General features: G+C 35.1%; 2 protein-coding genes and 1 pseudogene across 5 annotated transcripts; 2 read left to right on the plus strand and 1 right to left on the minus strand.

The window, feature by feature from the left end:
• Positions 1-473: 473 nt before the first annotated feature.
• Positions 474-1,737, plus strand: LOC108341697 (uncharacterized). Its single transcript, XM_052878889.1, has one exon. The coding sequence runs from the start codon at positions 695-697 to the stop codon at positions 1,508-1,510; it is 816 nt and encodes a 271-aa protein (XP_052734849.1). The 5' UTR covers positions 474-694; the 3' UTR covers positions 1,511-1,737.
• Positions 1,738-4,689: 2,952 nt separating this feature from the next.
• Positions 4,690-5,295, minus strand: LOC108341699 (uncharacterized; annotated as a pseudogene).
• A 4,900-nt stretch (positions 5,296-10,195) lies between these two features.
• LOC108343033 (uncharacterized) lies at positions 10,196-17,313 on the plus strand. Of its 4 annotated transcripts, XR_008249839.1 has the most exons (7): positions 10,196-11,894; positions 12,927-13,111; positions 13,194-13,364; positions 14,759-15,211; positions 15,299-15,903; positions 16,253-16,322; positions 17,028-17,313. XR_008249839.1 is itself a non-coding variant. In XM_017581049.2 (5 exons), exons 1-5 carry the CDS (start codon positions 10,394-10,396, stop codon positions 15,743-15,745), a joined length of 2,757 nt encoding a protein of 918 aa, XP_017436538.1. In that variant the 5' UTR covers positions 10,196-10,393; the 3' UTR covers positions 15,746-16,079. The 4 variants fall into 4 exon arrangements, 1 of the variants encoding a protein (XP_017436538.1); XR_008249838.1 differs by lacking the exon at positions 16,253-16,322; XR_001833462.2 differs by lacking the exon at positions 17,028-17,313 and having other exon boundaries at positions 16,253-16,502.
• The last annotated feature ends 3,417 nt before the right edge of the window (positions 17,314-20,730 follow it).

Genomic DNA, 20,730 nt, shown 5'->3' on the forward strand with positions numbered 1-20,730 from the left:
TCTACGTTTAAACTGTTAAACTTCCATTTTTATCATCAAATCCTTGCATATGCTTATTTGTTACCAATTTCAGAGTAGAATGAGTAGAGATAAAGTATATACCCAAATTACTTTATACACTTACTGTTTGAATGAAGCAGTTTACCCAAAATGGAGTTTTTAGGCGGCAGGGCATGTGGTTGGGGGTAAAGTTTAACATTTATGTGAAGTAATAACCAAAAACAATGAAATAGTTACCGCCATTTGGAGCTGAAACCAAGGTCTTGGATTGGTAATTGAAATGAAAAAAGGGAATAGATTCCATGAATAAAAACCTAAAACCAGTACGGAGCTTAATACAGTGATTGATTAAAATGGTGATGAGTTTGAGAAGTGTAAAAGCATAACAACTTTTTAGGTTGGATTTGTAGTATTTTCGTGTATGCATAAAAGATCGTCTTGGTTTTTGCACAAGAAGGACCACTCTCCTTTCTTTCTATTATTCCATGCCTTCTTCTCACGCAAAAAAGGCCTTATAAACCCCACACTACACCCTGTCTAAGCCTTCCTCTACAGTGCTCCCTTTCACCAATCTGTTTCTCACTTTTTTCTCACTTCCCTCATGGCTTTGCTGTTCTTATCACCACCTCTTCTCTTCCAATCATAGTTTGTTAGTTATCTTGTGCCAAGTATATAGCAACAATAATTGTGGCCAATGGAGGATCAAAGTAAATTTCTTCTACAAATCAAGTTCATTGTCAACTTCTTATGCACCGAAACACTTTCCTTTCTCTCTGTTCACTCTTCACAACCTCTGTTTTCATGCATTCTCACTTTCTGTTTCTTGATTCTCCTTTATTTGCCTCATCTCTTCTGGAAGATAGTTCTGTCGCCAGTTCTCATCCTCTCAGGGCTTCTATTGATCCTCCTTCTCCGTCTCGGTGCAATTCAGAGGTCTCAAAATGAAGAGAACAAAATCCCGGTTGAACGCGAACCCATTGCCACCGAAGAAAACAGGGGAAACAGAGATGAGAAACAGGGGAACCCCATTGAACCGGCGGAAGCCGATTCTCTCGACTATGTTTACAGGTGGGTAACCAGCGAATCTCAATTAGAGCTCAATTCACAAGCGGGTTTGCGGTCAAGTTCGCGTCTTGATGAGTCTTTCATGGAATGGAACGTGAAAGCGCCGTTGGAGGTTATATACGAAGGTGAAGAAACAGAGCAGGATCAGAATGGGAATCATGGCGAGGGAATTTTCAGGTACCCGTCGCTATCACGGTACTACCCGGAAACCGACTCCGACAGCTCGTCGGAAAGCGGGTTTCCGGGGAACGATAACACGTGCTTCCGGTGGGACGAGGAGGACAGAGAAGGGTTAATCGAAATAGCTCTGGACGGTTGCAAGAAGAGGGAGGTGGGGTTTCAGTTCGAGGAGGAGAATTTGATCGAGATTGATATTTCTCCGACGAGGCGCGGGGAATTTTCCGGCGAGGATGACCCGTTTTCCGGTGAGATTTGTTGCAACTAGTGTAATGATCAATGGTAAAGATTAATTAACACGGTGGATTATTATGGGATTTGTTTTGGGGATAAGTGAAAGGGAAAATTAGAGATTTGGAATTACTTTGGATTTGTATGTTATGTTACGGTATAGATTGCCTGTTTTTGACGTGATCATTATTGTACTATCGTTGGTGCCAAAGCTTTAAGGGCAATGAATTAATCACTAATCCCAAATATTCAAATGTGATTAAAGTTCTAAGACCCCCTCCCCTTCCCTCCATTAGTCTCTCCATTAATTAATGTATAGGTGAGATTTCCTCTATAGTCAAGGTTTTTGAAATTGAATTATAGTTGTGGAATGGAAAGGTTTTAAATTTGTTGGGGTTATGAGAAGTTTGAAAACATAGTAGCATAGAAATAAATTTGGAAGCGTTGATAATTGTGAGAAGAGAAGGATGATGTAGTAGTCAATAATAGGTTGTTGCAGTTTGCACCCCCAAAATGGACTTTAGAAGCACTCCTACAACGTAGCATTTGCAATAGCGTGAAAGGCTACACCTACTTCAACACACAACCCCACTCCAAGTGCTCTTGCATGTCCCTTCTTCACCCACAAAACCTACATCCATCGAACGGAGGGAGAGTGACGTGACCAACTATCACTAACATTATTGTTTCATACATCAATACATAACAATAGTATATCGAAATTATTATTAGGGTTAAATAGGTTTTTTGTCTTTCAATCAAAATTAGAATTAGTCTCTCTTTAAAATTTTGTACTAATTTAGTCTTCAAACTTTAGAAATGTGTGAATTTAGTCCTTTTAACTAAATTTTGTTAACTTTATTTGATGTTTCAAACGCATTTCTTAGTTAACATTGAAGTAAAATTGTGTCAAACGGTGTAAACAACTCAAATACTATCATGAAACACAATTCAAACATCAAATAAACCTAACAAAATTTAGTTAAAAGAACTAAATTCACACACTTTTAAAATTTAGGAACTAAATTAGACCAAAGTTTTGAAGAGAGACTAATTCCAATTTTCACTAAAAGTTAAGGGACCAAAATCATATTTAATCCTTATTATTATTATTATTATTATTATAAATCAAAATTCAACTTCAAAATTGCTAAATTAATTTCTGTATCTTAAAATTTCTCTCGTAGTTGCAACAAATGAAAGAGGTCTTCATACGTATATAAAGAAGATTCCTATTTTAAAAATACAGCCATGTGCGTTGGAATTTCATCGGTAGCGCACATGGTGTGGCTGTTAAAAGTTGGGAGACGTCGAATTCCAAGCAAATTTACAACCTTTTCTATGCAAATGCCACCCTCACAAAAATAATATTTTTTTATTAAAATAAATTTCACAATTAATATTATTAATTTCACTCCCATTTCTTAAAATATTTTTTCTATTCAAATTTAATGTTTTTAATATATAAACAAAATTGTGTGACAGGTATTACGTTTTTTTTATTCAAAAATGGTAATGAAAACTGAGTCTTATCCTTTGTTTACTTGAATGGATATGGAGGAAAGTGATTGAATATATTTGAGAAAATTTGATAGTAATTTTTTTTTTATTTATTTGAGTGAATTTGGAGATAAGTGAGAGTAGATTTGGAAGTAAAATGTGTAAAAATTAGTGTAGGATTTAGTTGATGTGATAGATTAAAAAAATTTACTTCCAAAATACAGTTTCACTTACTTTTAAATTCAGTTAAATAAACAGCATCAAAATTTACCATCAAATCCTCTCAAATTTATTTAATTATTCTTCTTCAAAATTATTTAAGTAAAGAAAGCGTTCAACTTTATACAGCATTACTGAAATCCTTTACCACCTTATCCACTGACCTACACCTACTGCACTAAAGATATGAGAAACACATGAATCAAAGTTGTTCACGAGTCTCCCAAACTCTTAGAGGGAATGGCTAAACAAAGAGGGCAAAGCAACACCACACGACATGGCACATGTAATAATTTACCTGCACGTCCTTTCCTATTTTAATCATTTTTCTAACCATTTGCTTTAAAAAAAACATTTCCAAAAAATATTATCAACAAATTAAAACCCACAAATTTGGAGTTTTAATTTTTTTTAAACATGTTTTAATCTATTTAAATTCAGTAATATATAAATGTTCACTTTTAGACACGGTAGATGATAAAACGTCGTCACAGATTATATCTGATGTTTTTTTTTCTATTAGAATTAATGACAGAAGTTTACTTACTGTGATACATTTTAACAATTACACTTGAAAAGTCAACGTTTTTAAAAGTAAATACTGAAAATAATATTTTCTATAATTATAGGAAAATTAAGTGTTTTTGTATAGAGATTTCAATTGTTAAGATTTGTTTGAAAAAAGTTTTTAAATGTTTTTCTTCAATACTTTATGTTTTGTCATTTCACATTAGTTGACTTAACGGCCGCTCCACAAATTTTATGCAAACAGACGACCTAGCTTTAATTTTAGTTTTAACATAATATGTGGTTTTTATTATTATATGAGGAGGATAAACAAAAATAAAAAGAATATTAAATGAAAATCAAAATACAATATTAAGAGACTATCAATTAATTAGAATTAATGGCAAAACTTGGTCATTATGACATAAGGAGTCACGGCTCTTCTAAAATTGTTTAATATTATTTTTTATATATATTTTAAAATTATATTTATATGTTATTATATTATTTATATTAAGGTTAAGAATTTTTTTCACCGTCTCACCATTTTATTCATTTATACTATTTATTTATATATTATTATTGTTTAAAAAATAAAAAACAATTTTATAAACATTAATTAATAAAAAAGTTAAAATTATGTTTCTTGCTATAAATTTTCTTCACAATAAGTTATTAAAAAAATGAGAGTAAACAAAATGTAAAAGAGAGATTGAGAAACGGAAATTGAAAAATTGAAAAACATATTATTATATTATAGGCTTAATACCTCTTTTAGTCTCTCTTTAGGGGGCAATGTTCAATTCCGTCCTACCTTTTTTAAAAAGTTCAATGTGGTCCCAACTTGTGAAAAATTGAATTAAATTAATTTTGGTTACGGCGTCAAAATTTTAACGGTAGAGCTGCCTAGTTGGCCAACACTTAATAAGCTGTCCTATTTTTCTCATACGTGGAATATAATATGTTAATTTTGAATTTTAAAAGAACAATTTACTTGCCACACATCAGCTTTATGATAATTCTGCCATGGATCAAGGCTTTATGATAACTCTGCCATGGAAAATCTCTCACTCTACATAGCGGCCTCCGAATCAAGCCTGTCGGTGGCCATCGACTCTCCGCTGCGATGAAAACAGTACCATTGTGGGAAAAAGCACAATCACTGTCCATCTTCTTGCATGCCTCCTTTTTCAGATCCCCAAGCAGCAACACCAGCTCCTTGTTGAACACCACCGCTAAGTAGAACCCCTCTAGCGGCTCGGTCCAGAAACCAAACTTGGCACAACTCAAATCCCAAAAGATATCAATTTTACCATATTGGACCTCCAAATTCTTGGACCATTTTCTCTTTGAGAATAGCGATGGCTTTATCTCAACCTTGCAGAGACAATTATTTCCCAAATCATCAATTCCCACGCTCAAGCCTTGACCCATCAGAGTTTTGGTCTAGGAGACCATGATCAGACATGAACAACGTCTTAATTTGCACTGGTACACACACGTGACAACATTTTGAGCCGCTCTTGTAGTGCTTGATGAGGATGAGTCAGCAACCTGAACCCCATTTTCTCCAAAACAAGAAGGAAACTCCTTCATGGCAACACTAGCAACAACAAACAATTGGATGCAAAAGTGTTCAGTTTGGACATGTGCTTCTAATCGTGTTTCTTCAGAATGGGATAGATTGCTCACCCATGCTCCGCCGCCACCCAAAGAGGCCCATTTCAGAGGTGTCCGCTAGCGTCTTTGGGGCTGCTTCACCGTAGAGGAAGCCGCCAAGGCCTACGACACCGTAGCCACCTGCCCCAACGATCGCAGCTCTATAGCCGGGATTCTAGCTCTCAAAGGAACCCAAACTCAGATCAAATAAAAACCCAAATTCGAAAACCCTAATCAATCCCAAATTGTAAGATTTGGGCCGCTATCCATTCCACTGCCATCGTCGGAGATGACACACAACGCATCACCACTCGGGACGAGCTCCATCATCTCTCCGCAACAGCTGCCGAACGCGTTCTTCACTTCGCCGAAGAGCTCGTTAGCCTCGCAATCTCCCTCTTCTCGCACAGATTCCTCTCTCTCGCTGAACATGTCATTTAACTTTCCAGTGCCACGCAATCACAAAAAGTGGACACCTCATTATGTTTTGTCCAGGAGGGCACTTAGACCGTTAAAAAATTAACACTGTAACCAAAAATGATTTAATTGCACATTTTTTTCACAAGTTGAGACCACATTGAACTTTTTAAAAAAGGTAGGACGGACTTGAACATTGCCCCCCTAAAAAGGACCAAAAGAGGTATTAAGCCTATATTATATCTCCTGAATCAAAATTAGTATTCTATAATGGTTTATATATGTTAAATTTATGAGTCTTCTTTTACAATGTTTTTACCAAATTAGTAAGAATCTTGATTATGATTTTGGGAATTCTTTTATGAAATTGATGTGAATTCTAATTATATTTCTCTCCAAATTAGTATAACCCTAAATTATAAATTTAGAAATTTTGTAATATATAAAATTTTATAGATGTATTTGGGTAGAATAACGAATTCCGCTGGACATAAAGAACTAGTTGAATAATCTTGAATTGAAATAGAAATTAAAATAACGTTGTTGCGTGAATTCAGTGAATTAAAAAAATTAGAAATTCAAAAAAACATAAGTGAATCACTAATGGTTTAAATAAAAGAATTGAGAAATTTTTTATTTAATTATAAAAAATAATTTATATAGAAATAATTTCCCTGTTGTTGAATATATTAATATCTTTACACTTTGCTTGGGGACAGTGAGGAGGATACTAAGCCCATTAATCACTTTCTTCTTTCAGCTACTCTGCTTTCTTAAGATTTCTTTATTCTGTATTGGTTATAATAAAATATTTTATACTTCTTTTTTTAACATCTGTTGATTTTTATAAAAAAAAAATAGAATAATCCTATATAACAAAAATATTGTTACAATATTGACTTATTCAAAAATTAAAAATGAATATCAAGACATTTGATATGATAATGGAAATATATTGTTTGACTGAAATTTATTGGAGTTAGAATATAATTATACAAGTAACAATCTATCTTTTATTAATATATTTATTATTAATGATAAAAAAAACTAAAAAAAATGATGAAAATGTGTAACGTGAATAGATTTTTAAAATTTTAAATATTTTGAATTATTTTTTATGTTGTCCAGATTTAATTTTCGATTATATTATAATAGTTGAATTTGGTGTTGAGTGTGTTGTTATTTAAAATATACATGTTTAAATTCAATTGAGTTGAAAAAAACATATCAAGTAAATATTCCTTATAAAATATTTGAATTGAGTAAATACTACGTATAAAATATTGAATTGAAATAGAGGCTGTCAAATTTCAATCAACAAAAGAAATGCCCATTTAATCATTTTAAAGGAAAATTAATGTATAAATTTCACTAATAGCCAATTTTGATTTCCCTTGACACATTTTAAGAAAAAAACTAAGTTTTATTCACTAATTTTAAATATGTAATGCATGATATAATTTTATTTGAAAAGTTGTTAGAAAATTATTTTTGAGTGAGTATAACATTAACTAGTAATAAAAAAAAAAAGTGAAGTAACGGTTTCGGAAAGTGTTTAATTATTAGGCCATTGTTTCTTGCACCCCCTACTATAGGATTCTGTGTAGCCCATTTTCCTTCCTCATTTCTCCCCATTTAGTATAGGATTGTGTCTAGCCCATTTTGCTTCCTCCTTTCTCTTTTCCTTTGTTTGTTATTCAATCTTTCTCTTATCTTTCACCTTTTCCTTGTGACCCAATTTCTCATAATTATGGTATTTAGAACAATCCAAGTAACATTTCAATTTTAATAGTTTTAACATTATTATTATTATTATTATTATTATAAAAAAACATCACATATTCAATAAATAAAATGAAACAATACGACATATAAAATATTATTATAATAATATAAGCAATAACTATAATACCAAAATATATATACAATATGCTATATTAAATAGAATTCAATTACACACGAAACTAAAATTTTAAAAGACAAAATATATATATAGAGAAATTAAAAGCAATCTTACTTAGTGCCATTACCATCACTCAACACTTACTCCAACATATAATTTTTAATTTCCTCACATCATCAAGCGAATCATAATAAACAAGAAAAAAAAAGTTAAACAGACAGACAACGATAAATGTATAAACTATTTTTAACAAAAAAAACATTAATACAATTTACTTATAAAAACAAACAGCGAAACACTAATAAAGTATGATGAAACAATTTGTCCACCAAGCTACCACACAATTAATTCATATGACATATATGATTAATAAACAACCACTGGATTAAGGACCTTTTATACTTTTCATAACATATTTCACCTGTCTTGACATGAGAATAATGTAAAGATAATCTCCAGTATGAAGTTTCTATATTAATACATACACTATATACAATGAATATAAGAACTTCTCATTAAAATTCTTCTCATACCACGTATCATCCACATTCATAATCATATCACAATCCATAATCATTTTCTATTTCAAATAAACAAATATCTAAAATATTTAAAACCACTCGAGACAACACATGATTTATTGAACACAAAAAAACTACACAAACTTTACAACAGGGAACGTTTAGCACAAGGTATGGCACTCAACGCAAAAGCTCTTACACTTTTGTCACTCAATTCTATAAATCTCTTGCTTAGTGAATTAATTAATAAATTAGCTTCAGACTGATAATTGACTTTTAGTGATATCCTACCACGGCTCAACTCCAACCATTGTGACACTTGGGTCTCTTTAGTGATAATTCGGGCCTTGAAGCTATATTAGAAACCTATGATTTAATAATATACAATTATTTCAAATATAAATTCAAATAATAAACATTATTAAAGTATGATGTATAAAATACCAGTACAAATAAAATCAACTTAAAATATAAATTTAAAAGAATTTAAAAAGTTGGTAAATTTATTTTATTTTATAAAATGCCATGAGAAAAAAGTTTAACATATTAATTTGTTAGTTGAAATTAATTTAAAAAAATTTCTATTAATATTATTTTCTATTAACAACTTTAAAACAATTTGAAATAAAATTCAGTATAAAATATAAATTCAAATATATTTAATATTGTTAAAAATATTTGTATAGTATTTACATAGAAATTAAAATTTGTTTCAATTTAAAGAGTAGTGAAATTGTTTAAATAAAAAAATATTGAGAAAAAATATAAAATACAATGACCAATTTGATATTAAGACAGTGACACATGCAATTACACGTGACATTGTCAACATGATATTAGTTTGACACGTGATAAATTTTTATTTAAAATATTTAAAAAATAAGAAAAATCAAGTAAACTACAAAGTAACATGTAACACATCTTTAACATCAGATACTATTAACATAAAAGACTTAATTGCATTAAATTTTTGAAAATAAAAATTATATTGAAACATAAAATAAATGGTTCGAACCCTTACCTCTCTTCGTGATAGGGTTTCGCCTCTTCTCCTCCGCGGAGTTGCTGATGCTCTCTGGTGGCGAGAAGAAGGTTCGAATGGTTGGCTGGGTTCGCGTTAGTGCTGGTGGCGGCGAGGAGCGAGAATGTAAATGTTGTCACGGTGGTGAATTAGGGTTTTAGGGTTCTTTCAGTTTGGGATTTTTTTGTGGGTTTCAAGGGTGGAATCATGGTGGTTCTGTTGGAGAAGATGAAGATTCATGGTGGTGATGTAGGTGGCGGGTAAAGGTGATTAGAGAATGGCGGAGATGCGATTTGCTTCATTTGGGTTTCTATCAGGTTTCCGGTGCAGTGGTTGTAAGTTCTCACGTTGAGTGGCGCAATTCTTACAGCGACAACAGCCTGAAAAGGGTTGTGCAGCACGACAACGGTTGTGGCGGCCTTGCGGCGATGGAGGATGTCAGTGTTGTGGTTTTTTCGAGGCTTGGTTGTTGTGGTTTCCTAAATTTCCCCAATCTGGCACACACTCAACAATTAAACCACTAATCCTAACTTTTAATCAGTTTTCCTTAACTTGTGTTTTGATTAAAATAAAGTTTTTTAAAATTGTAAATAAATAAAATCCAGCTCAGGCGCTGAAATGCTGTCACGTGAATAAAATTTGCTCAGTCACCAAACAATTTTTAACGCCGTCCAACGTAATTAACGGCGAGACCCAAATTGATTCAATTTTACACAATAAAGAACCTAATTAAGACCATTTAGAATATGAAGACCTATTTGAAACAAACCTACACAAAATACGGTCCGAAAGGATTAAACCCAAAAAATATATATATATATATATATATATATATATATATAATAATAATAATTATTATATACATTAATAATCATATATATTTATTATTATTATATTAAGTACAAATAATTAAATAATTCTAACTAATATTTATGTACTGAATTTTTATTTTCTTTATCAAACATTCAATAAACATGGAATGATCAGATCTGCCTCCAGTTTAATCAGGCGGATCTGAAGGGCACGCTGCTCCACCAAACCAAGTTTCCCAATTAGTAAGGACGCGTCAAATTCTTTTTCTCTAAAGTCCAAATAGGGCGTAGCGTGGAGTCTTCTTCTCCCAGTAACACTCACACCTGTAGTTTGTTAGTTAGGGTTTTACAGAGAGTGTAAATGGCGATTGCGCAAGATTTGTATCCCTCAGAAGACGACCTTTTGTACGAAGAGGAGTTGCTTCGAAACCCTTTCAGCCTTAAGCTATGGTGGCGTTACCTAATTGCGCGTTCGGAAGCTCCGTTCAAGAAGCGCTTCGTGATTTACGAGCGGGCACTGAAAGCGCTTCCCGGAAGCTACAAGCTGTGGCACGCGTACCTCCGCGAGCGCCTCGACCTCGTTCGCAACCTCCCCGTCACTCACTCTCAATACGATACGCTCAATAATACCTTCGAGCGTGCATTAGTCACCATGCACAAGATGCCGCGAATTTGGATTATGTATCTGCAAACCCTAACCAATCAGAAATTGGTTACTCGAACTCGCAGGACCTTCGACAGGGCTCTCTGCTCCCTCCCCGTCACCCAGCACGACCGTATCTGGGAACCTTATCTTGTGTTCGTTAGCCAGAAGGGTATTCCAATTGAGACTTCTCTTCGGGTTTATCGCAGGTATTTGAAGTATGATCCTTCTCACATTGAGGATTTTATTGAATTTTTGCTTAATTCGAGTCTCTGGCAAGAGGCTTCTGAGAGGCTGGCTTCGGTCCTCAATGATGACCAGTTTTACTCCATTAAGGGTAAGACCAAGCACCGGCTTTGGTTGGAGTTATGTGATTTGCTCACTCGCCATGCCAATGAGGTTTCTGGGTTGAATGTGGACCCTATCATTAGGGGTGGGATTAGGAAGTTCACTGATGAGGTGGGTAGGCTTTGGACTTCGCTTTCTGAGTATTACATTAGGAGGGGTTTGCATGAGAAGGCTAGGGATGTGTTTGAGGAGGGTATGTCTACTGTTATCACGGTCAGGGATTTTAGTGTTATATTTGATTCTTACTCGCAGTTTGAAGAGAGCATGCTTGCTTACAAGATGGAGGAGATGGGGTTGAGTGATGAAGAAGATGATGAGGGTGAGGAAAATGGCTTTGAGGAAGTGGAAGAAGAGGATATTCGTGTCAAAGGAAGATTGGTGGAGGAGGATTTTGAGAGGAAGATTTTGCATGGGTTTTGGTTGAATGACAAGAATGACATAGACTTGAGGTTAGCTCGGTTTGATTACCTTATGGAGAGGAGGCCGGAATTGGCTAACAGTGTGCTTTTGCGTCAAAATCCTCATAATGTAGAACAGTGGCACAGGAGGGTAAAGCTCTTTGAAGGGAATCCTACCAAGCAGATACTGACTTACACTGAAGCGGTGAGGACGATTGATCCCATGAAGGCAGTGGGAAAGCCTCACACTTTGTGGGTTGCGTTTGCTAAACTGTATGAACAGCACAAAGATCTTGCCAATGCCCGTGTCATATATGACAAGGCAGTGCAGGTGAACTACAAAACTGTGGATAACCTGGCTAGTGTCTGGTGTGAGTGGGCTGAAATGGAGTTAAAGCATAAAAATTTCAAAGGAGCACTTGAGCTGATGAGGCGGGCTACAGCTGAGCCGTCAGTTGAGGTGAAGCGAAAAGGTACCCTCAATTATCCATGTTCACATTATCTTCTTCTTAGGTGTCGGAAAAATCGATCCAAACTTTTAAGTTTAATCTGGCCATTCCTGACCATTTTAAATCAACTTCAGTGGGTTCGTTTTCGTGTTCAATTGAAATATATATGGTTTGTATATGTTGTGTCTGTTTCTAGTCTCCATTCAGTCTTGATTTTCAATTTAATGATCTACTTGATAAAATTATACTATGAAGCTATTCATCAAAAACAAGATTCACATGATATTATGCACAGCCATAGACACAAAAAGGCCTTGTAAAGCACCATCTTTGACTTCAATTTCACCTATATAACTTCAGCTAACTTTGAGATTTCTTCGGCATCTGTTATTCTACGTCATGGTTTAACCAAGAGACTTGCGTTTGCTTGTTGTGTCTCCTAAGAAATGATTTCTTGGGAGAAAAGTATTTCTCAAGACCTGCTTCTACTGACTTTTGTAATCCTGGTTGAGAGTGGATATCTCTGGAACATAAAGAGTTGGCTTACTTCTGGATCAGTAGTTTTTGTGTGTCCTAGATGTAATAAGATTATAAGATAATCATGTTTACATTTGATGCTGTTTTGTGTTATTCAATGACAATGTTCAAAAGATAAATATCTTGTGTTTATAAATTGTGTCGTATGAATGGTTATTATGTGCTATGTGCAAGGCTTTAAAGGGCTTGTCGTTGTGATCCTTTCGGCTTGTTGTTGTGATCCTGTCAGTACGTTGTTAGTGTCAATAAGCTTGTTTATAAGAATATCCTACATAAGCCTGTTCAGCTAAAAACTTGTTCATAACTGGGTTTTGGTTTAAAATAGATTGAGAAACTAGTTTATAAAAAGAAATTCTAACTGGTTTTAAATAAAATGTATTAGATTTTAAATTCGAACCCCTTTAAGTGGTTTTTGTTTGTATATGGATCGAATTTATTACAATCCATGTCGTCCCCACGCAAGAAATGTTGTTATGGAGAGTGGACTAACTTTTCAATTGCCTTTTGCCTTACTTTTAGTGGCTGCGGATGGGAATGAACCAGTCCAGATGAAGCTACACAAATCCTTGAGATTGTGGACATTCTATGTTGATTTGGAGGAAAGTCTAGGTTCTTTGGAATCTACATGTGCTGTTTATGAGCGAATTTTGGATTTACGAATAGCCACACCGCAAATAATAATCAATTATGCATACTTTTTGGAGGTAGGTTGTACTTTTTTTGTGCTTTTGGATTTTTCTGAGCTGATTTTGGCTTATCGACAATTTCTTTCATTTATTTATGCAGGAACATAAGTACTTTGAAGATGCTTTTAAAGTTTATGAAAGAGGAGTAAAGATCTTTAAGTACCCTCATGTTAAAGACATATGGATTACTTATCTCTCTAAATTTGTGAAGAGATATGGAAAGAATAAATTGGAGCGAGCAAGAGAATTATTTGAAAATGCAGTTGAATCGGTATGCACAATTTTTTTATTGATAGATTTCCAAAATCTAAGCGTTCTTTAAGTACAATTTCTTCACAAGTTTTACTTTATGATCCTTTAGCAAGACTTAAGGGTGTCAAAAGGATGAATTGGTTGAATTCTTAGTCTGATTAATGGATTAGATATAATAACCATTTTTGATCTATTAAAACTCCATTTAAAAAGTCTAATCCATTCCATCCATGAAGAAGTGTGTTTGTGACAACTGAAAAAATTGGATTGTTTTGATAATTGATTATTGAAATAGTCAATTATAATCAAAAATTAGTTTTTGTTAGGGTGAATTTACTGAATAGTGATTGTAAGATAATTATGTTTGTTTGGGGTCGAAATCATATACAATAAGTTTCTAAAAGGGGGTTGGTAGCTGTTTATCATCGTTAATAGATTATTCAAATGGATGGGTAGTTTGGGAATTATGCTTTTAAAAGTAAAATAAGCTTTCCAACTTAAGCAAACAGTTGGACTCTAGAGATTCAAGACAGATTATTTGTGGGAAAAAAAGCTGTTTTGGAATTTAAGCTGATCGAACCAGACAAGAATGCTTTTTAAATAAACAATTGAAATATCTAGAAAACAGCTGAAATGGGGAAATTCAATATCTCCCAAACACACTAACCATATCTAATGGATGGATATCAATCCTTGCACAAAAGCATTATATTTTAAGAATTAAATAGTTTTTATTTGTAAAATATTCTCTCTCTACTCTATTCTTTTTTCAAAAACAATTTCGTATACTACTTTTCTATGTTTTTAGTTAACTGTTTAGTTTTTATTTTGTATTTGTTAGTTAAATGGTATGCTTTTTGTGCAATAAGGATTCCAATCACAGGTTACGTGTTGCATGTAGCATGATTAAGAAAAACAATTTGTTATGTCATTTTGGAACTGAATATTGACTGCAAGAAGAAGGCCTGGCCAGAAAGGGAAATGATGCTAACATTCTCGGGACGGGAGAGAGAAGGGAGAGAGACAGAGAAGAGATGGTGGAGAGAGCAGGAGAGGAGAGAAGAGTATTAAAAAAATTAAATATGATAAATTAATTTTGGTATAATTTTGATCCATTATCATTAGTTAGATGATCCTTTGAATCTGATCATAAAAGCAGATGGATTGTGTTATCCTTCCGTTTAATTTACAATCCATTCAATCTGATCCAAGACTTTCCATCAATGATGAATGGATTGGATTTTCAATGGATGTAGATAGATAATTTATTGGACCTATTTGTCACCCTAACAAGACTGTGGTCAAAACGCACAATTGTGGATATATTATATTTCCTTTGTTGAACCTTTTGAATTCTTTTAATGCATTGCAATTCTAACCTAATCCGTCTTCTGGATCATGCTTGCCAAGCAGGCTCCAGCTGATCAAGTGAAGCCACTTTACCTGCAATATGCCAAGCTGGAGGAGGACTATGGTCTAGCTAAGCGAGCTATGAAGGTTTATGATCAAGCAACTAAGGCTGTTCCTAACAATGAGAAGTTAAGCATGTATGAGATATACATTTCTCGTGCAGCTGAGATATTTGGTGTGCCCAAAACAAGAGAGATCTATGAGCAGGCAATTGAATCTGGTCTCCCAGATAAGGATGTCAAAACCATGTGTTTGAAGTATGCTGAACTGGAGAAAAGCTTGGGAGAAATTGACCGGGCCCGTGCAGTATATGTATTTGCATCTCAGTATGCAGATCCACGATCTGATCCCGAGTTTTGGAATAAGTGGCATGAGTTTGAGGTTCAGCATGGGAATGAAGATACTTTCAGAGAAATGCTTCGTATTAAGCGAAGCGTCTCTGCAAGCTACAGCCAGGTTACTTTGACTTTTATGTTTTCTTTTGTGAGGCTCTAACCTTGATATTTGACTTGTATTCTAATCTTACTTCAACTGTTTTTCCAGACACATTTTATACTGCCCGAGTATCTAATGCAGAAGGATCAAACTGTGAATCTCGATGAAGCCAAAGACAAGTTAAAACAGGCTGGGATCCCTGAGGACGAAATGGCTGCTTTAGAAAGGCAATTAGCACCAGCAGCAGCTGACAATACTGTGACAAAAGATAGAAAAGTTGGGTTTGTGAGTGCTGGAGTGGAATCTCAATCTGATGAAGGGATAAAAACTAATTCAAATCACGAGGATATTGAGTTACCAGAAGAAAGTGATTCTGATGATGATGATGATAAGATTGAAATTGCACAAAAAGATGTTCCTTCTGCTGTGTTTGGTGGTTTGATTAGAAAGAGAGACGAGGATGAAAAGAATGGAGAGGTAGATGCGGCAAAAGATAAGGATAATGAAAATCGGCTTGGTGCTCTTGAGAGAATAAAGAGGCTAAAACGAAATTAAATGCTCGGTCTAGGTTTTTCGGATAAAATTTTGGTAGCTGTGAAATTAGTTTTGGTTTGTATTATGTACTATCAATCTATCCAAAGATAACGCTGAAGATCCTTTCTGATGGTGCTAAATCGGTGAATCCCCAGCGGAGTCTTCATTTTATTTTTAAGGTTTGTTTAACAACTTTTCCAGAAGGGCTTTGACGAGAAAAAAATGGATATGATTTTCATTGTAAGTTAAAATGCTTATGCATAAGCTAAAAATAAAAGTTTGGAAAAGTTACGTGGGAGAACTTTTACCAGTTAACTCATCCATAAGTGAATTTTAATTTCATTGTTTTTTCTTATTTTTCTCTCTTGGAAGTCCTCATGGAAAAGTTCATCCAAACATGCTCTTACTTCAGTGTTATAAAATGCTTGCTAGGCCCAAACATTTCTTTGAACTTGATTTCCAATTTGTGTATCTCTCCACTGTTTACGACTTTATTTGCATCATGATTTTATATTTTCTTCAATACAGGGAAAACGGGGCCACTATTTTTCCTGCAATGTGCATCAAGTTATCAGGTCTCAGTGAAGTACAAAACAGGGTACATGGTTGCTGATATAGATTTGTCAAAAATTGAAAAAAAAATTGTTACAATTTAATTTTGCAGCCATGATTTGTACCCTCAAATTCAATAGCATAGTTAACCAAGTTTGGTACTGTAAATGTCAAATCCATTGCTGACACTGAGTAAATATTGTGTTATTGGGGTTCTTACTGCAAATGGCAGCATTTAACAATCATGAGACTCAAATCTGGAATGAAAAATTTGAGTTTGTCATTGATCAGTTCTTTTGAATCAAGTGGTACAGTACAATTATGTTCTTTAAATATGGATCCTATGCATTTCCTTGAACTTTTTGTTAGACTTTATCTCTCCATGATGTATATTGGCTTGAAACCTTCAAACATAAAAAGCATTTTCATGTTACATGGAGAAAATGATGCTTTGCAATCTTACTCTGTAAATATTTTATTTGGACATGTTTTCCCTTTTTGTGAGTTGACATTCTTGAAATTTGTGAGTATTCACTAGAAGGAGAATTTTACATGATGCCATAATTTTTCCAGTTTATAGGCATCTTTGTGATATTTGTTGGCTGAGTTATCTCTGGTATTCCTGAAATGTTTGGGTTCACTCTTTTTTCTACTTCAATGACTGTAACGAGTGGGATGAAATTGAAAAATGAATCCAGCACAGGTTTTTAATTTATTTTACGTATGACCTTACAGACTATTTTTGTCGCAGGACTTAACAAGCTTCTCCCTTAATGATCTACTTAGCTTCAGTGATCTACTTAGCTTCTGCCAAGGTATTTAGTAAGTGATGCATTAGAGCTTAAATGAGGAAATTCTGGCATGGTAGGATGTTTTTGATCTATGACTGGCTATGTAGAAAATAGAATAGGAGTAGGGGCAGTTACATCAGAGGAACCTCTACAACGGACGTATCGTGATAGTAGAGAGCTAATTTTGCTAAATTATCTGCAACCATATTGTCACTGCATTTGGTTAAGAGAAGCGCAGATTATTCCCTCTATGCGTCATACCTGCACATTACATTCCATAGCAATTCAGCGAATGAGTGATGTACAAATAAGAATGACCAAACATAGGAGGAAAACAAGTTTAATTATCTTATATCCATTTAAAAAGAATCAAATATTCATATTTAATAGATATATTGTTCTCATATCTATCTTTACTAAATACTCATCTTCAAATCCACTTTTTACTGTATCAATATAAATTAATTAATTTTTACAAAGAAAATCACGACAAAGAAAATACAAAATTATTAAATATTTAATATAAAAAAGTATTATAATGTATTCAATATTAAATATTTAGAAATAAATTACAATTGTATATGTTAGAATAAAAAATATTTCACAATAATCAAAATATTTATTAAATTTATAAATGTTAATTATACAAAAATCATAAAATTAAAAAATATTTTTAAAAATGTATAAAATATAAACAAATATTCAATTATAAAAATATTTTAAATATCTATTTACTTCCTTTATCTAAATAATGATATCTTTTTTATATACTAATAAAAGTTATAATATACTACTTAGAAGAATAAAAAAAACAAATATTAAATTAATAATAATTAAAATTTAAATAATATCTTTTATCTTTTGAATTTCTAGATAATCATAAACAATATTAATGAAAAAAATTAAATTATTATATTATATGAAATTATGTCTTTATACAATTCAAGTGATAAAATTACTTTAGATGATTTAACTGTAAGGGCCTGAAAAATATAGGATTTTTGGACCTTATGTTGAGGCAGTCAGGTCTGTAAAACTAAGGACATCATGATCTTAGAAGGGACTTTTCCAAATCTAAGTTCATTATCTCAACTTCCCATTCTCTCTCTAAAAAGCTTGTTCCTTCATTTCTCTCTGCCTTCTCTCTACCATTCCCTCAATTTCAGTCATTGCATGTTGGATTAGGTGGTGCTCAAGTGACCGCGGCGCAGAGAGCTTCGCAACCATTCGATTAGATTTTCGTTCTTCAGCGGGTAAGTCGTTTTCCCTTCTCCTCCGTGATTTTGGAACCTAGGGCATGCATCTTTGCTGGTTGCATGTAGCTAGAAATATTCCCTTCCATTTCCTCTGTTCATTCTAGCTCTAAGAGCTGTTTCTATCACCAATGTGGTGTCTTGTAGGGTTTGGTCGGGTCCTTACTGTGTGAGGAACGGTTAGAGCATTCTAGTGGGCTGTACTGCTCAACTCCAAGGTAAGGGGAGCTAGAGTACTTTCTTATAAATTGTTATATGTTGGGTGTATGGACTGATTTATGCATCATTGTGCTGTTTGAGTTATGTTTTTAAGTTTTAAGTGAATGGAATAATATGTGCTGATATGTTCATCTGTGAATTAATGCTTGTGAGCTGATTTAAACGTGTTGTGTGACTGCAACTGAGGATGCTAGATGAGTAAAATCTGAGGTAGCAACTGTATGTTGAAAGTCAACAGGATTTGTAGTGTTTTGGGTCACTTGAGAGGAAGTGAGGTAGTGATTTTGGGAAGTAGGGGTTCTGTGCACATTTGGGCTGTTGGGACATCTTAGGCAAGTCAATTGTGACTTGTTAGGATCATAAAACTGGACTAGAACATGTTAGAAGTGGTAAAATTGAAATTGGGTCCTCAAGTATAGAAATTGATGTTTTAAAAGATAAAACTTGATCTTAATCACTTTAGATTAGTAATGGGGAGGGTTAGGATCATCTAGGCAGGTGTAATTGAGCTTAATACACGAATTGGAGGTCTTAGAAGTTGGCCAAAAGGCCTAGAAATGGTAAGGGCTGGTGTGAGTGTGTGATTCTGCAGAATTTGCGTTCTGCAGATGATGCAGAGTCGCTATGCGAGCTGTCTCGCATAGCGAGACCCTGTAGAGGGTGCTCACTGTCTGGGTAATTCGTTGTGCGAGCTGGTGCGTTGTGCGAATGACCAAAGGGTGTTGCTCTCTGGTTGTGGATTTGCCTGGCGAATCCTGTCGCTATGCGACTAATGGTGGTCTGGAACCACTGAGCATTTAATTCGAAAGGCGAGTGGGGCGCATAGCGAGAGTTTTAGGGGGGTTGGTCTCTGTCTAGGCTCTCGCATAGCGACTTGGGTGCGTTATGCAAGAGACTGAAGGTCTGATGCACCTCAGTGACTTAATTCACATAGCGAATTAAGTGGGTGCGCTATGCGAGGGACATGAGGTACGGAAGTATCCCAGAATTGCTCCAGGCTAAGCACGCTTAACCATGGAGTTCTTATGAGTCAGGCTACCGAAAAGCAAATGCATTTTGGTGATATGAGTAGTCAAATCAATTCCTTCCAGATCCCTCTCATTCCGGTGTATGTCCGATTCGTCCATGTACCCCTTCCACCCGAAGCTGCCAGGAGCCGCTCCTTGTCTGTGCCCCCTGCACCATGCTTCTTGCACCGGCGTCACTCCCCGCCCTCGTCTCCGTGCCCGGGTGTCACATGCCCACCAGCTTTTGCTCTGGTTCGTCCTCGAACCACACCGTACTGGGAGAAACCAGGCTCTGATACCATCTGTAACGCCCCGGCAACTCACAGGGACCATCGACTGTCCCCACAGATCACCACCAGGCTTTCCAGTGTGCTTTGTCCTCACTCGCACACTTTCTGGGAAAACTTCCCAGAAGGTCACCCATCCCAGAATTGCTCCAGGCTAAGCACGCTTAACCATGGAGTTCTTATGAGTCAGGCTACCGAAAAGCAAATGCATTTTGGTGATATGAGTAGTCAAATCAATTCCTTTAAGCTATCCTTCATCTGTATAGTCCCATACCTATACAGTCTCCAGATCCCTCTCATTCCGGTGTATGCTCGATTCGTCCATGTACCCCTTCCACCCGAAGCTGCCAGGAGCCGCTCCTTGTCTGTGCCCCCTGCACCATGCTTCTTGCACCGGCGTCACTCCCCGCCCTCGTCTCCGTGCCCGGGTGTCACATGCCCACCAGCTTTTGCTCTGGTTCGTCCTCGAACCACACCGTACTGGGAGAGGCTAGGCTCTGATACCATCTGTAACGCCCCGGCAACTCACAGGGACCATCGACTGCCCCCACAGATCACCACCAGGCTTTCCAGTATGCTTTGTCCTCACTCGCACACTTTCCGGAAAAACTTCCCGAAAGGTCACCCATCCCAGAATTGCTCCAGGCTAAGCACGCTTAACCATGGAGTTCTTATGAGTCAGGCTACCAAAATGCATTTGCTTTTCAATAATTGCTAAACCAATATTGGATCAAGGAAAATAACCAACAATTCTCAATAATTGCTTCAAAATACTCCCATGGATTCATGCATTATTACCGAACGCTATTTCCAACTCTGATGCTGTCTGAACGAACGTCCTGAAATCAATCCTCATCAAAACCGAACGTTGCCGAGCTCCCAGGACGAACGCTCATA

Source organism: Vigna angularis, chromosome 6, assembly GCF_016808095.1.
Source record: "Vigna angularis cultivar LongXiaoDou No.4 chromosome 6, ASM1680809v1, whole genome shotgun sequence".
Lineage (NCBI taxonomy): Eukaryota > Viridiplantae > Streptophyta > Magnoliopsida > Fabales > Fabaceae > Vigna > Vigna angularis.